This window comes from Syngnathoides biaculeatus, chromosome 17, assembly GCF_019802595.1.
Source record: "Syngnathoides biaculeatus isolate LvHL_M chromosome 17, ASM1980259v1, whole genome shotgun sequence".
In the NCBI taxonomy this organism is placed as follows: Eukaryota; Metazoa; Chordata; class Actinopteri; order Syngnathiformes; family Syngnathidae; genus Syngnathoides; species Syngnathoides biaculeatus.
The window spans coordinates 16,872,559-16,890,008 of NC_084656.1; the positions used below are offsets into that span (position 1 = coordinate 16,872,559).

The window sequence follows — 17,450 nt, forward strand, 5'->3', positions numbered from 1 at the left end:
CTCGAGGGAGACGAGATAGCGAGGGTGGACGACTTCAAATATTTGGGGTCAACAATGCAGTGTGGCAAGGAAGTGAAGAAACGGGTCCAAGCGGGGTGGAACAGTTGGCGGAAGGTGTCTGGTGTTCTATGTGACAGAAGAGTCTCCATTAGGATGAAGGGCAAAGTTTATGCTATGATGTACGAAATTAGAGACGGTGGCACTGAAGAAACAACAGGAAGCAGAACTGGAGGTAGCAGAAATGAAGATGCTGAGGTTCTTGTTTGGTGTGAGCAGGTTGGATAGGATTAGAAATGAGCTCATGAGAGGGACAGACAAAGTTGGATGTTTTGGAGACAAGGTGAGAGAGAGCAGACTGGTTTGGAGAGTGAGCATATTGGTAGAAGGGTGCTGAGGATGAAGCTGCCAGGCAAAAGAGTGAGAGGAAGACCAAAGAAACGGTTGATGGATGTTGTGAGGGAGGACATGAGGACAGTGGGTGTTGGAGAAGAGGATGCACGAGATAGGCTTAGATGGAAAAAGATGACACGCTGTGGCGACCCCTAACGGGACAAGCCGAAAGGAAAAGAAGAAGACAAAGCTAACACTCGAAGCTCTCAAATGAAGGGGAAAAAAATCTGATGAGGTACATCTTGCATCGTGACTAAAATAAAATAAAATAAAGTTGTAAGACAAGGGTCCAGTGTATAAACACATAGATAAGCTTAGGCAATCTCTAAATGGAGATTTTGGCATAATGCTGGTATCGCAGCGAAGAGCATGCTGTGCTGCAATTTCACAAAGTCCTTTTTTTTCGGTTGTCTTCTTAAAAGAGCGAGAAATTGATGTATTGCCCCGGTCCTCTAAATGCACAACACTTTCATTTAAAGGAGAAAGCCATTAGCCCTTTATTGAACAAGGAAGCATATTTGCTACCTTTGCACGCTACATGGGTCGATAAATGATTACTAATAAAGTATGCCAAATAGCTGTGTAAATGCACATAAAATACCCCTATATACGACTTACCCTTTGTTACGGCGGCGAGCACAGCAAGTATCACCACTGGAGACATGAAACGGAGGAGAAAGTTGAGCATCTTGTCAAGGGAATCCCTGTCATGCAGCAGTAGTAAAGAAAAAACAATTATAATAAAGAAAGCTATTTATATATACTTGTAGTTTCCTTCCATTGTAAAAAAAAATAATAATAAAAAGTTAATCCACAAAAAACATTTTCTTGCCAAATGGCGGGTAACGAAAAAGAAAATGTGGCGCAGAGAATATAGGTTGCGCGACCCCGGTTGGCACAGCAGGACGGCGCCAGGCAGGACTATTCCCATGGCCGAAATCAGTAAACATGTGCAGCGTGTCAGATTAACGGCGACCACGTGGGTGGAGGAAGAGCTGCGAGCAAATTAAATGCACACGAGGTCAAGGGGATCAGTGGTTTCTCTGTGAGTCACTTTAAATTTGATCAAACAAATGATGAACACGATGCCGCGCCAAAGGTTGCATTTGCATTGCGCCGTTATTGCTTTGACCCTTTTATTACTGTTTTATGACTGTGTTATTACGTTACTCACACATTATCCCGTCAAATAAAACTGGAACGGCCCCCAGGAGGGTGTAGATCTTCCCCACGGTCTGTTAATTATTATGTTTGCCATCCAGATGAATGCGGTGTGCACTTCATTATGCGCTGCAAAGTTTGGTGGTTATTTTGTCATCACAAACAGAAGTGCTTCCTTTTTACTAAGTTCAAAGCTTTCCTTTATTTGTTCAGCCATTGACGCTCTTCCATGTAATATAGATCATTGTAATATAGACATAACTTTGATGGTTTTGTTTTTTTTTTTTTTTTTTTTGCCAGATGTCATCCACAGATCCTCACGGCGCAGCGGCGGCGTCGCACGGGATCATGTCTGATGCCGCGGGATGGAGCAGATGGGTGCAGGTACAAGCTTAAGCCTCCATGATATGACAGCACACATTTGCCAGCGATTGCAAATGGAAAAAAAAAATACAATACTTAAGTCGTGTGACGCAATTTTCTTAGTGTTCTGCTGAGTATCCCCGAAATACTGCATGTGGACAAAAGTTAGAGTTTGCCTTAGCATTACTAACAAGCAAACAATACACATATGAACAAAATTCAAGGACCTTTTAGTGATCATCAACATGAACTCAGACAGTTACAAAAAATGTTCAAAGTCAATTATGTTGTGTAATATTGGTTCATGCGGTTATGCAAGGGACATAAACATACATTTACACATAAAGAATCCTCAATATACTTTAAAATAAATGTGTTTTGCATTTTTGTAGTGGCTAGATCTTTGTGATCCTTCTATTTCATCATTGGTCATTCTTAAAAAAAAAAAAAGTCACATATACCCCGCCCCTGGTCAATTGCGAGAGGCTGGATGCTTGAGAAGTACATCTTGGGGTAAAAAAAAAAAGTCAGGGCACCCCTGCACTAGACGTATAATGTAACAATGGTCACAGGCATATATATTCCTTATCCTCTGTGAAGAACGACTAATATTAGTACAGGTTACTGAAAAGCTGAGGCCATTTTTGTTGTTTTTAGGGGTGAAACACTTGTCAATTTTTGTCAATCATCCGCGGGGTCTTTTGCTCCACTGAAAATCAGTTAAGATGTACAGTGCGTTTGCCGTCTTTGCTGGAAGCAAAGAATTATCCAAAATGTTACGGCTGCCCCAAAAAGCGTTCTAGAACTTCATCCTTCATTCCCTCATGAGCGCCAACTGCAGCCTGTCGCACCTGCTTCAGGGACACTTTTATAACAAGTCGCCAGGAGCCAATGCAGATTTTATTTTGTAAATAAAGACTTCTCTGTCACACTGCAGAGGCTGGTGGCAAATACATAGTGTGTATGTGCCAGAACCGTTCCAAGGACTCCAGAAGTTCGAAAAGTGAAAGCAGTCTATTGAAATGTTTGCTCGCTGCGCTGCTTCACTTCATACAATCGAGTGTCATTGTCAAAAATCCTGCTCAGTCACTCCCAGTCAGCCGAGCAAACAAACAAGTTATTTTTCACCTGTTGATGAGTCCCTTTTCTCATCCTTGAAGTTCACTTAACTTGCGTGATGGCCGCACATTGCCGTGGTGGGCCTTACCTGAGTTAACCCGTTTCTTAATGCCATCACTCGCATGATGCAGTTATGATTTTTGTATATTTAAAGGTCAAGTGTCATTCCTATAAGCATTGTAAAATAGATATTGAAATGAAAAATACATATAACATTATTCACTTCCATGTCTGTACGAAAAAATAAATCTGAGCGGAGAGCACGTCATCCATGTGCAAAGTTGCGGAAGTGTCATTCAACATCCAAGTGGTCGCCATATTGGCTGCATCTCCTGCCCGTGATGTCACCCCGGACATTCGCCATTGAAAACACACTTTGCCACCTACTTTGGGACACGGAAGCTCTTTTCAAAGAACAGAACATCTCACAACCGAGTGAAGTTACCGGGCCGATAAAACCCTATTGTTTCAAGCCATATTTAGATGATATGCGGATCACGGCCAAACCACCTCCAACGTCACTTTCTGAGTTTTGTCGAAGACGAATCCCTCGAGAGGTTTTTCATGGCGGGAGTTACAAAAAGCCATATACATCAAAATCATGTTTTGTGGTGAAAAAATGGATGGGTCCATACCAGTTGCCATTTTTTCATTAATAACGTACTAAAAATCATCCATTTCATGACACTTGACCTTTAATGTTTACGTGTCTGAGTATCTCCACATGGCTTCTACGGCACCGGCCCTCAAGTTACATGTCAGGCTGGACAGTGAATATAAATATGTACTACTGTACAGATGTAGTGTAAGTAAAGGAAGCGGATTTATATGTTTTGTTCTGATACACTTTGGTTTATTTTCATTTTTAGCATCTGAAAAGAAACTGAACAAGAAGAAAGCAAATAATAGGTGTCAAAAGTAATAAATCAACAAATTTTGCAATTAATCTAATATACCCATCTTCAACCAAACATGCAGCATCCATGCTGTAATATTGTACATTATAACAAATATATCAATGTTACATACTGTAAAATTGTGGTTAAATTCAAAAGCACCCAGCAACGAAAACAAACTTGTTGTGCAGGCCCTCATTTTTTATTCCACCGTAATTTCCCAATATGCAGAATCTGCAAAGTTCTTTGGCCATTCATCATCAAACCAGAGATGAATACAGCGGGAGGAGCAAATTAAAGACCCAAAGCAAAACACAAAGTTAAGCAAAATCTAAAGTTTTGTGGATTTTGTTTTTTTTTTAAGATAAAGAAAAGTTACTATTAACTGCATACAAGGTTCGGCAAATAAACTCTGAAAGTGAACAGTACAACTTTCCAACTGCAGTGCTTCGCAAAATACATACTTGTAGGAGTCATTACATTTCTTTTCTTTTGTTAATTTTTTTTTGTTGACACAGTTCCCTCTGCCTGTCCCCTTCTACACCTTACAAATTCCATCCCATACTTGCCGGCCGCAAGGGTCGCCACAAGAAAATGATCCATTTGTATAAACAGTCATATTCCCCGCAGAAAGGTTCCGTTATATCCACAGAGGAGCTTTTCACCTTCGATCTGACACCGGCAACTGTGACCGGCCCGGCGACAGTCCAGTTCACAGACGGGTCATCGTATGATTAACCACTCTATTAACCTTTACTGACAGTAATCCAGCTGCGAAATGACAATTGAACTTAGCGGGGCGCTATCATCATTATTTACGGAGAGCAACAACAAACAAGGGTCTGCTGGCTCATCCTGTTCGTTCTCGCCAAACTAGAGAATGAAACAAGATGTCTGCTCACGTTCACGCTCGCCCAGCTAAATGAGGCAAGCACGGATGGATTTGTGTTTCCTGTTTTATTGAAAACATCTTAAATAACCTTCAAAATATAGTTACATGGTCAAACAAGTACAACGTTCAAATAAAGAAATTGTGAAGCCCCCACCCCCCCACAAAAAATATATTATTTTAATAATTTGACTCCATCTTTAAGGCTCCTGTATTGTTCCATGAAAAAAAGCTCTTCATGGGAAAAAAAAAACTCCAGTGTATTAAACCTCAAAATATTATTATTATGAATATTGTTATTGTTGTTTTAAGAATGGTTTAAGCATGAAATGCCCGTTAGACTACATCATAACGTGAATTGAAAATCATCTCATCGGCATGTTGTTTTTATTTTACCTCAATTTTGAGTTATGTCATATGTTTATTGTATTATTATTACTACTAAAAATACATAAACCTGGAGAAAAGCAAAGTAAAAATACTTCTAACCTTAAATCATATTTATTCATCCACCCATTTTCTTTTGCCGCTTATCCTCACGAGGGTCGTGGCGTTAGGCTTTAGCGTTACCAGCTGATCAACCGTGCCGCCCGCATATTCATGGGTATAATAATAATTATGATTCTTGCTATTAATACATACACTTGGGTGCCACGGTGGGTCACCTGGAAAGCGTTGGCCTCGCAGTTCTGAGGTCCAGGGTTCCATCCCGGATCCACCTGTGTGGAGTTTGCATGTTCTCCCCGTGCCTGCGTGGGTTTTCTCCGGGTGGGCACTCCGGTTTCCTACCACATCCCAAAAACATGCAATTAATTGGACACTCTAAATTGCCCGTAGGTGCGATTGTGAGTGCGGCCGTTGTTTGTCTCTGAGTGCGCTGCGATTGGCTGGCACCCGCCTCCTGCCCGTTGACAGCTGGGATAGGCTCCAGCCCTCCCCGCGACCCTTGTGAGGATAAGCGGCAAAGAAAATGGATGGATGCATACACCTGAAGAAAAGCAAGAGAAAAAAACACATTATTCTGTATACCCCTAAACCATTGGCCCATGAAAATAAGGATTAGCACGCGCAAATGTGTCGTGAGCGTGTGTCTTTGTACGTATATGCAGGGTGCTGGCAAGTTGTCAAGATGGCGTCTGCTTTCCAATAGCTGGAATAAAACAATGTAACGAATGTGTAGGCTTTCGCTGCACTACGAGGTCAAAATCATGCGCGCGGCAGGCACAGAATGCAAGAAAAGGCAGCGGAAGGAGGACACGGGTCAGCAGTGGCCCAAAAGGTTATTTTTACCCCGGGGCCTTTAAAATGCGATATATGCGTCGGGAGGGAGCCGAAACATACATTATGCAAGCAAACAGTCATTAAAATGTGCAAAGTAAGTGCGGCGTTTAGGGCTGCTGCTCGGCCACATAACATCACTTTTAATGCGAGGCTGTGTCACTTGAGCTTCACAGCGTCAAGCCCACAAATAAGTCCAACTTCCAAGAGAGCGATCACATTGGGCGAAGGTCTCCCGCCATAACCAAATCCAATTAAATGACAGTTGCCGCGATAAGCCGAACCCGCCGTTTCAACGGCAATCTGCCCCTTTTATGAAATATTCGCAAAGGGCACGGGAAAAAGATGGATGTCTCCTATCCTGGTGGGCTAGCTGGCAGGTGAGTGATGGAGCTGGCAAGACATTTTAACTTGACCCTCAGGGGACGGGGGATGTGGGAGGGTGGGAAATGGGGCGGGGAGCAGGTAAGAGGATGAAATGGACTGAACCCACAACACACAAGAAAACGGGCGCTTGAGTCCAAAAATCCCAACAAGGTTCAAGGTAACAATAAATAACGTTTCACTCAGTAAGCTGCAGTATTATTGGACATATTTCCAAAGCTATGTGCCTGTGGCTGTTGTTATGCTGTGTCCTGTAAAAATATCCCTCACTCGTTGAGACACTGGCGCTGTTCGTTCGCCCATCTGTGGCATTTTGCATCGCTTGCTAGCATTGAGCTAAATGGCTCATACCTCGAGTCACTTGTATCTCAAGGTACCACTATATGAATATATTTATCACCAGTGTTGTTGTTTTTTTTCCAGGTGCTTGATCAAATATGAATAAACCAAGCGCGACGGAACGAAGCCGCATCGAGGACCCCGAGCGTCCGCGCGAGTCACGCCACGGCCTCTCCGCTCGGCATCTCAACTGGTGTCCACTCGCCGTAAGACAAACTCAAGAGTTGATAAAATAATTGCTTGACACGCCGCGGTTCAACACGAACTCGTGAGCACGCCGCGGTGGGTCAGGCGTGGGGGAGGGTTGACCTGAAGTCGAAGGCAACTCACCTTGTTGTAGTTCTGTGTCGCGGTCTTGTCATTGTAAAGTACTGCACGAGAAAGTGAAGAAAAAACTCCTCTGGTGGTTTTTGAATCAGAGATACAGAATTCAGCCAGGCGGTGAGCAAGATGGGGGTGGTGATACATATTAAACACGTTTATGCCATTATTCAACACTTTTCAATCAGTCCTAATTGTAAGAGACATGGACAAGATGTCATTTTTGCGACTTTTTTGTGTTAATTGGGAGTTGTGCGGCAAGATTTTTGCAATATTCAATAATGGTTGCCAGTCTTGAAGTATGTGAAAATGCGGGGTGTAGTGCCATCAGGTGGTGAGATTGCAAACTGCAATCTTTTGAAGGATAGAAACTGATATATTTGTTGTTTATTCAGTGTAAAAAAAAAAAAAAAAAAAAAACTTGTTCAGTTTCTGGTCATTTCTCCATGAAGGAGCAGCCCGGTAACATCTGGGGAGGAGAACCTATAAAAATTATTGTGAAATATTTCCATAGGCACTTACTTAGGAGACATTATGGATTCACCATTTAAAACAGCTCCTAGAGGCCCTGAGAACATGTCAATAGATTGTTTGCTTCAAAGTACACAAAGAATCTACAATTATAGTTCATTTTACAAACTCTATTTCTTGTCATGCCAAAACTACGCTCTTTTAGTTTGCATGTTCTCCCCGTGCCTGCGTGGGTTTTCTCCGGGTGGGCACTCCGCTTTCCTCCCACCTCCCAAAAACATGCAACATTAATTGGACTCTGTAAATTGCCCCTAGGTGCGATTGTGAGTGCGACTGTTGTTTGTCTCTATGTGTTCTGCGATTGGCCGGCGACCAGTTCAGGGTGTACCCCGCCTCCTGCCCGTTGACAGCTGGGATAGGCACCAGCACTCCCGTGACCCTTGTGAGGATAAGCGGCTAAGAAAATGTTTGGATGGATGCGAATACCCATAAAGCCAATGCGGATGGGATTTTCCTTCGTAAAGGAAAATGGCGGATTACACTAGCGCATGCATAAATTTTTCATCAAACACAAAAACCCCCACGGTGTCAACAATTTTCTGTGCTTCCAACATAACTCGATGCAGCTCTGCTTACCTTACCTCACTATGCCCCCCCCCCCACACACACACACACTTTTGTCGTACCCTGTCAAGACTTTCTATGAATAAGACATGAAGATCCGAATGATGGTCCCCAGCGTGAGGGAGAGTCAAAGTTAGTGTGGGGGGGGGGGGTCGGGGGAGCGGGGGGGGGGGTTAACATAATGTTGCTTGTCCTGTCCGACATCTAATTTTCTAATCCATATTTAACTGTATACTATCCATCCATCCATTTTCCGAGCCGCTTATCCTCACAAGGATCACGGGAATGCTGGAGCCTATCCCAGCTGTCAGTGGGCAGGAGGCGGGGTACACCCTGAACTGGTTGTCATTCAATCGCAGGGCACATGGAGACAAACAGCCGCACTCACAATCACACCTTGGGGCAATTTAGAGTGTCCGATTAATGTTGCATATTTTTTGGGATGTGGGAGGAAACCGGAGTGCCTGGAGAAAACTCACGCAGGGACTGGGAGAACATACAAACTCCACACGGACGGGTTGGGGATTGAACCCGGGACCTCAGCACTGTGAAGCCAACGCTTTACCAGCTGACCCACCGTGCCGCCTGTATACTAAAACGCACAAAAGATTAAGACTTTATTCACCGACCACACTTTTCTAGAAAATAGTCACTTTTTCTCTCTGGTATGTTTAATACGAGTTGTGGGCGGCGAGTGGGAGATGCCGGGGAATAAATACGGTACACTTCATTAAATATTCAACTCCCCATCATATTTCTACATAAACCACATGCAGCTCATACAAATAAATCCAAACATTTTACAAAATATCAAATTTATTTTGGTTATAAAACTCCGATATAACCCCACCCCCCACCCCCACATGCACACCTGCACAATCCCCATAAATAGTGGCCAGTAATTTCTTTTTTTTTTTTTCCCCCATAACTTTGATTCACAAAGATAGCACATACGGTGGACTCCACATCTGATTCCAAAAAACACTATGAGGATGTTTGCGATTTTTTTTTTTCTCCCATTAAATCAGTGGACTGATCAAAGGCTGTCATGAAATCAAGTTTGAGAATCTACAAATGGATCCGAGTATAAAACAACGAGCACGTTGGCACTAAAGCATCCGCTCATCAGTGAATTATTATCATAACTTGTTTGCACTTTGCGGGCCACTCGTTGAGGAAAAAAAAACAGCAATAAAACTCGATTCATTTTTAATCATTAGTAAATGAATAAATAGGTCACTATCAATTGGCCTGTGGTTGGAGTATGAGATGAACACACTAGAATAATTCACTAGAATATTTAGGACTGGGTATGAAATATCATTTTTTTAGTCATTATTACTTGGCAGTGATTTTTTTAAATTTTTTATATATATACATAGTAAATGGCAACTCTAAATGAATATGTCAATGCTGCTGTCAAAAATCAATTTGACAGTAAGTTTGTTCTTTTCGGAGGAGGAAAAAAAACATTCTCAGCGTCGAGTAGTGGTGAATTCATGACTTTCAAATTCACCCCAAAAAATGGATTGAAGTTTGTTTTCTGCACTCAAAAATGATTTAAAGCAACAAAAATTAAGCAAAAGTGATACATTTTTGCTCCAGGGCTCCCCCGACAGTTGTAATTTGCTTTGACGTCACATTGTAAATGAAATTACATCACCAAACGCGTAACGCAGCCAAAGCAATGAACGTATGAACCCATTTTTGTTGTATCATTGAAATAAACAAAATGTCTGAGCATTTTAGTAAGTGTAACATATTTGCATGAGCGCTTAAACAACAAGTGTCCACAACAAGTAACCGTGTTCATTGCAAAAGATTACAATTATTCATAAATGGCAGTGAGCCATCCAAATTCATTTGAAGTTGTTATCTTTTTGGGTCAAACTACGATTAATGATCACTAGAATTAAAAAAAAAAAAAAACAGCAATGTTAGCTCTAACTTGGAAGTACATAATTTGTACAGACTGTAGATATCAGCGAGTAAAAATTCACTTACATAAAAAGTGATTTTTTTTTTTCCCTCACACACACACAAAACAACCAACCTTTTTGATTTGTCTTTTTAACGAGGTTTTAACGTGACTTTATATTATATATATATATTCTATTATTGCGACAAAAGAATGTGCGATTGTTATATATCATAATATCAGCTCTGAATTTAAAAAACAACAAAAAAAGTGCAAGACAAGTGCGTCACATAAAACAAATATTACTTTCCAAGCGTCAAACAACTTTGTGCAACAAAAAAAGACATTTTTGCATTGAACGAGACGTGCCATTCGTTCCCTTCACGCAAAAAAAAAAAAATGGTCCAAAAATATTTAGACACTATTTTTCAAATGATTTTGCATCTACACACCACCACATTGGATCTGATGTAACGGGATGTGATGATGTTTTGACTTTAAATCTGTCAGGGGCGTGGCCAAGCCACTGCCGGGGGGGTGGCTTCCTGTGAGGGGCGTGGCCAGGCCACTGCAACTGGCGGTACCACCTCTGACAGATGTCACACAGCTGTGTTACATATTGGACACTAATTGATCAAGCATTTAAGCGGTGAATGTGTCATCAGTATTGGCCAGTTTGTTCTGTCATGGGCCAGCGTCAATGGGGCAGACCCAAATGCAGGACTCCGAGGCGAGGGCATGATATAAAGAGTGGTTTTATTCCAGAAGGAGGTTGAACATGCAAAGGCAGTCCAAAACAGGTGGAAGCGCAAACACGCTAGGCAACAGGGAAGACCCAAAAACGTGCACAAGGTCCACTTAACAACATGGACAAGACGTGGTCAAACTAAGGAGGCTCAGGCTCGCTGTGACAAAGGAATGCTCCAAAGTGTAACCCAGGTGTGTGACAGCTGTCAGAGGTGGTACCGCCCAGGGCAGTGGCCTGGCCATGCCCCTCACAGGAAGCACCGCCGCCGACAGTGGCTTGGCCATGCCTCTGACAAAGTCCTAATTTTAGGATTTTTGTCCAACACGGTGCTGCCCGTCAAGGAATTTAATTATTTTCCGTTTGTGTGGTCTTTGAGCTCAAAAGGCAGATAAATATTTAACATAAAGTTGAATAAAAGAAGTGCTGAAATGGGCTTTTGTAGTCATATTTTGACTCGTATGAATGGAAATACAACGGTATATAATATTTAAAAATTGAAGAAAAAAATGTTCATTTTTTATCTTATTCATTTTTTTTAAGGGGTTGGATCTTTCGACAGAAAAAAAAACAAGGTCAATTTTATCAGGATAATGGGAAGCTTCGATAATGGACATGAAGATGATGGATTCTCCCCTCGCATTCAGAAAAACGCTGTAGCACTTTAAAGGAAACGGCAAACGGACAAAAAGGGGTGACGACCCCAAATGAAATGACCTCTTCCAGCCCGTGAAAATTCACCCACGCGTCCGCAGTTGAAAGATTTAAATAACGTTAACGGTGTATTCCGTTTTAAAATGGCAGCATTTTTTTTTTTTTTTGTAAAAGCCCCCAAAAGTGGACGTTAAAGCGGAGATGTGGTGGTGTATTGAGGCCAAGCGATAAAAAAGGGATGTCACCGCGCCGCTAAATGTGGAGCAAAGTGCTACGATTTGGCTTTTAAGGATGAACGATCAACTCAAACTGAGAAATTCACACTGTTTTGATAAAAAAAGGCCACTGAGAGGCTCGCCCGGTTCGCCGAAAGCTCTCTTTTTTTTTTTTTTTTTTTTTGCGTCCACGCTCGATGATTTCAACCCACATCCAATATTGCACTAAAGAAAGTCTGTGTCACTTACGCTGTTTTTTTTTCCAAACTGTTCTCACCCAAAACTTCATTTCTGTAACCACTTTTTTTTTAACCAGGTACCCTGCATGAAAGTATGTCATTATTTCTGCGAGTATAGTTTGAAATACACATCATGAAAGCAATCGCTTGGTTTCCAATACATTACAGTAATGTTTTGTTTTTTATGTTTTTTTTGTTTTGTTTTGGGGTTTTTTTTGTGGTGGCTTGTGTCTCAATTTTGGCACTATACAGAACGTCCACGATTTGGATCACATAGACACTCAGTCAGGCTTGTACAGTCCTGGAGAAAGTTGCTACACTATACACGTCGGCTTTTTAAAAAAATTATTATTATTATTATTATTATTATTATTTGGCGGGGGACAGTCGTTTCAGCAACTTCTTCCCCTTGGAGAGGAGTCCTTTCTTCTTCTTGTTGGCTAAATCTTGAGGGTCGCGGGGTTCCAGGGCCAGGCCGGGGAGCCCCCTTGTGGGGCTGAGGGGCCTCATGGTGCCCGGCAGCAGGGGGCGGACGATCGGGGAGGGGGCGCGGGCGGGCGTGGCGTCGTTGTCCGCGATGGTTTCCATGGCGATCTGAGGAGAGAGGCCAGGGACAGTAGAACCTCGTCTCCTTGGAAACACAATTTGCTTTCCTTTCAGTACTAACCCCAACACCATACAATTATTAAACTACAGTATTGTTCAATACTATTTCATTATTATGTCATATACCATAATTTCTCAAAAATAATATGCAAATTTTTCCCAAAAATATTTTCTAAAAGTTAATAGAGCGCATTATATTTAGGTGTGGATGAAAAATAAAAAATACAATCAAACTGTATAGTAGTATACAGGTACATAGAGTGGTAAAAAAAATGTATACATATACATTTCGATATGATATTTGATGTCTTACATTACACATTTATATATATTACGGTAATGTGCGTCCCCATCCTGAGCTCTCCGAGCACTTTGGGGAGCTTGCATTTTAAAATTGTTAGCGTAGCATGCTTGTTGCTTCTGCACCAAAGATCAGAAACGGCTGCTCATGAGTTTGTTTTAACTCAAATTAAGACAAAAAAAAATGTCGACCACACCGGCTAGTTGTGCAGCTGTGCCAATGATGCTGACAACCCAGAAGTAGCGTCGCAGTCCGAAACGATAGCTCGCCTCAATAGCTTCAGGTGGGTATCAAAACAACAGAGACCAGGACAGACGTGTCCTGTGGCCTGTCCCGAGATTATATTACTGCTACATCAGCACATGCACAATGATTATTATTAATGATTTGTTGTACGGACAGTTTTTTGGAAAAAAACAATACAAGTACAAATCTAACAAAATATTAACACAGATCATTTCGAATATTCTGAGCAAAAGAGAAGGGTTTTCCTCATTTTTTTTTTTTTTTAGGTCAACTTTGGGGGTGAGCATTATACTTCCGGATGCATTATACTCGAGAAATTACGCTATTAGCATTTTAGCAAAATGGTTGTCACGATGTAGAATAATCTGATGGTTCTAATACCGAATTGACCCAAGTTATCAAACATGCGACCTTGCCTTACAAACTGCAAAATGTTTTGTATTTAAATGCAATTTAATGCATAACTCTATGGAAATACGTGACTATCGTATCATGGAATATACTTACAAATGAGTTACAGTGGAACATTCAAAGCTATCCACAATAGCCTTACATTTCTTCAACTTTTTATCATTTTTTTGTGAGCGGGGGGTGTTTGAGCTTGGTTTGGCTTAACCGTAAATATTTATTCACTCAACAGGCGATGATTTGGACATCTTAAGGCTTCACGAATTGCGTCTTTTGACATGTAATTTTTTTTAAAACTGCAAAATGAAAACTTGAATATTATACTCACCCTTACCTTCATGTCGCATTGACACGGCGACGAAGGTGCAGATGGAGGACTGGTGGGCATGTTAACCTGCTACACTAAAATTTTTCTTTTTCTACACCAATTTATGTGAGCCTTTTCGTAATGTAGTGTAAATGTGGACTATATTTTTATGTTGCATTAACGTCCACTTCTTTCACTTCTACGGCCATTTCTCATTCGTACATCGTTTGTATTGTTTCGCATCCCCTGACCTAAACCAGAACCTTTTTTCGGAAAACATCGGTGTTGACTTTGGAAGTATTCAACTTTGGAGGTCCCACCGCAATATCGGCTCCATATTTTGTGTCGGACAAAGGAAAATAAGGGAAAGTAGATGAGAAGCGAAGTTGAAGGGTTTACTCTTGCGCCTGCCAAGTATTACAGGGAAGACATAGAGGTGCATCGCAATAAAGTAGGATATCACACAAAAGTTCATCTAGCTCAGGGGTTGCATTTCAAAAGTAAATTATGGTTACATTACCCAAACGTTAATTCCCACCTCATACCTATGATTAATGTTCCTCATTTAATATGCTTAATTATTTAGAGTGTGAATCTGGGGTTTACATTATCTGGAAACTGCAGTACAATCATCAAAATGATTTTGAAAAGAATAGCAAAATACAGAGAAGGAAATAAGTATTTGAACACCCTGCTATATTGTAGGTTATCCCACTTAGAAATCATGGAGGGTCTAAAATTTTCACATAGGTGCATGTCCACTGTGAGAGAGATAATGTAAAAAGAAAAATCCAGAAATCACAATATATGATTTTTTTAATGATTTATTTTTGTGATACAGCAGCAAATAAGTATTTGAACACCCGAGAAAACCAATGTTAATAATTGGTACAGTAGCCTTTGTTTGCAATTGCAGAGGTCAAACGTTTCCTGTAGTTGTTCACCAGGTTTGCACACACTGCAGGAGGGATTGTGGCCCACTCCTCCACACAGATCTTCTTTAGATGAGACAGGTTTCAGCTCCCTCCAAAGATTTTCTATTGGGTTTACGTCCGGAGACTGGCTCGGCCACACGAGAACTTTGATATGCTTCTTACGGAGCCACTCCTTGGTTTTCCTGGCTGTGTGCTTCGGGTCATTGTCATGTTGAAAGACCCATCCACGACCCATCTTCAATGCTCTGACTGAGGGAAAGAGGTTGCTCCCCAAAATCTCACAGTATATGGCCGTGGTCATCCTCTCCTTAATACAGTGCAGTCGTCCTGTCCCATGTGAAGAAAAACATCCCCAAAGCATGACGGTACCACCCCCATGCTTCACAGTAGGGTTGGTGTTCTTGGGTTTTAACTCATCGTTTGTCTTCCTCCAAACACAGTTAGTGGAATTATGACCAAAAAGTTCAATTTTGGTCTCATCTGACCACAAAAATTTCTCCCACGACTCCCTGTATCATTCAAATGGTCAATGGTAAACTTAAGATGGGCCTCGACATGTGCTGGTTTAAGCAGAGGAACCTTCTGTGTCATGCATGATTTCAAACCATGACATCTTACTGTATTACCAACAGTCACCTTGGACACGGTGGTCCCAGCTCTTTTCAGGTAATGGACCAAGTCCTGTCATGTAGTCCTGAGCTGATTCCTGACCTTTCTAAGGATCATTGAGCCCCCACGAGGTGATATCTTGCATGGGGCTCCACTCCGATTGAGATTAACCGCCATGTTTAGCTTCTTGCACTTTCTAATGATCGCTCCAACAGTGGACCTTTTTCACCAAGCTGCAATTTCTCTGTAGCCCTTTCCAACCGTGTGGAGTTGTACAATTTTGTCTCTGGTGTCTTGGGACAGCTCTTTGGTCTTGGCCGTGTTACAAGCTCGAGTCTTACTGATTGTATGGGGTGGACAGGTGACTTTTTGCAGCCAACGATCTCACATAGATGCATCTGATTCAGGATAATATATGGAGTGGAGGTGGACTTTTCAAGGCGGACTAACAGGTCTTTGAGGGTCAGAATTCCAACTGGTAGATGTTCAAATACTTATTTGCAGCTGTATCACACAAATGAATCGTGAAAAAAATCATACATTGTGATTTCTGGATTTTTCTTTTTAGATTCTCTCTCTAACAGTGGACATGCACCTATGATGAATATTTCACTCCCCTCCATGATTTCTAAGTGGGAGAAATTGCAATATAGCAGGATACTCTAATTATTTTCTTCACTTTCTGTCTCTCTTTGCATAGTGAATCTGCAAAATATGAGTTTCAATTTTACTGAAATGAGGGTCGTTTTTTTCCCCCCCGCCGCAGTCTAATTTATTGAGACGCACCTGTAGGTTTTAAGAAAAGGACGATATGCAAATGCAGAAGAAGTACTGAGGAAGACGTTTGACACCGCCGGAGGCATCCGCCACCAGTCGGTCACAAGGGAAGGGGAAAATCTCAACACCTGGGGGGGGACACAACTGTAGATACCAGGCTCGTCTTCGAATGCGTTAGCTTGACACTGACTTTTGTTGTTAAAAAACATGTTTTTAAAAGAGAAATAATAAAATGATTTCAAGCTGGAGCGCATTAGAGCTGCTACTTTGGTATCTCAAGTTGCTAACTTGCTGTACAGGGGGTTGGGGGGAAGGCAAATGGCGGGAATTGAAGTATTTTCTCAGGTTTTCTTGTTGGACAAGCGGGGGTGACGGGAGGAATGAAAAAAAAAAAGAAAAAGAAAATGCAGCAGCGTAAGTCACCATCAGGAAGAACCCACACGTCACAATGCACCACAATGAAAACATTGACACACACAACAACACGGAGAGCGCCAAAGGAAGATTTTTAATCTCCAATTTATTCATTTTTTTTTCCCATCTCATTTCTTTTATTGTTCGTTTGTAACAATACAGCTCCGAATGTCTCAGTGCTCCAGTAAATTTTGGCCTCAAAACAGAGCTGAAAAATAGATTGATGTGTGTGCAACATACATAAAGAAACAAAGCCTCTTTTCGAGAAACACAACAGTCAAGAGTCATTAGAAAAATGGATCCGTTATGAAAAAGGCATGCTTTTTTTTTCCTTCTTTCCGTCTTTTTTTTGTTTTGTTTTTTCAGTGTAGCAGTTAGGTGTTATTAAAGCACTTGTCATGATTGTTGCCATACACAATAACCACAATGAGATTTTTGTGTTTCAGTGCAAAGATGTACAAATGGAAGGAATGACTTGAGCCTCCTGAAGCATGCAAGAACCCCCGACCACCTCCCACCCCCAACCCCCCCCCCCCCCCCCCTTCCCTGCAGAGTCTATCCTCTCACTGTCCATGTCAGGCTTTGCTTCTTCCTTTCTCTGAGACTGAGAAAGGTGTTACACGCGATTGTTTTTTTTTTTTTTTTTCCTTTTGGTCGCCCCCTTTTATCCCCCGACGGTGACGGAGCAGGAAGGGGGAGGAGTTTGTTAGTCGGTCACCACAGCCGCCACACGCACAATAAACACGCACAATGGAGCGCACAAACACGGCGACGTGGAGTGGAGCAAGCGAGAGACGGAAAAGCGAGAGAAAGAGAGGAAGACGGGGGGAATGGATGGACA

General features: G+C 41.8%; 2 protein-coding genes and 1 long non-coding RNA gene across 5 annotated transcripts in view; 1 reads left to right on the forward strand and 2 right to left on the reverse strand.

Annotated features, from left to right (window-relative positions):
• Nucleotides 1-1,696, reverse strand: part of LOC133490446 (transmembrane protein 132D-like) — a 34,029-nt gene extending 32,333 nt beyond the window's left edge. Inside the window, exons 1-2 of the mRNA XM_061800529.1 lie at nucleotides 1,565-1,696; nucleotides 1,009-1,094 (exon numbers count right to left, since the gene is read on the reverse strand). Coding sequence (XP_061656513.1) covers nucleotides 1,009-1,078 — 70 coding nt within the window. The 5' untranslated portion in view covers nucleotides 1,079-1,094; nucleotides 1,565-1,696. The remainder of the gene's footprint in view (nucleotides 1-1,008; nucleotides 1,095-1,564) is intronic.
• Nucleotides 227-17,443, forward strand: LOC133490450 (uncharacterized). Of its 3 annotated transcripts, none has more exons than XR_009792219.1 (4): nucleotides 227-625; nucleotides 1,852-1,935; nucleotides 6,904-7,025; nucleotides 17,056-17,443. It is a non-coding gene; the product is annotated as an uncharacterized LOC133490450 (long non-coding RNA). The 3 variants fall into 3 exon arrangements; XR_009792220.1 differs by lacking the exon at nucleotides 227-625 and adding an exon at nucleotides 1,088-1,435; XR_009792218.1 differs by lacking the exon at nucleotides 227-625 and having other exon boundaries at nucleotides 1,814-1,935.
• The window catches only part of LOC133490447 (RIMS-binding protein 2-like), a 39,392-nt gene continuing 32,710 nt past the window's right edge, over nucleotides 10,769-17,450 (reverse strand). Inside the window, exon 20 of the mRNA XM_061800530.1 lies at nucleotides 10,769-12,600. Coding sequence (XP_061656514.1) covers nucleotides 12,376-12,600 — 225 coding nt within the window. The 3' untranslated portion in view covers nucleotides 10,769-12,375. The remainder of the gene's footprint in view (nucleotides 12,601-17,450) is intronic.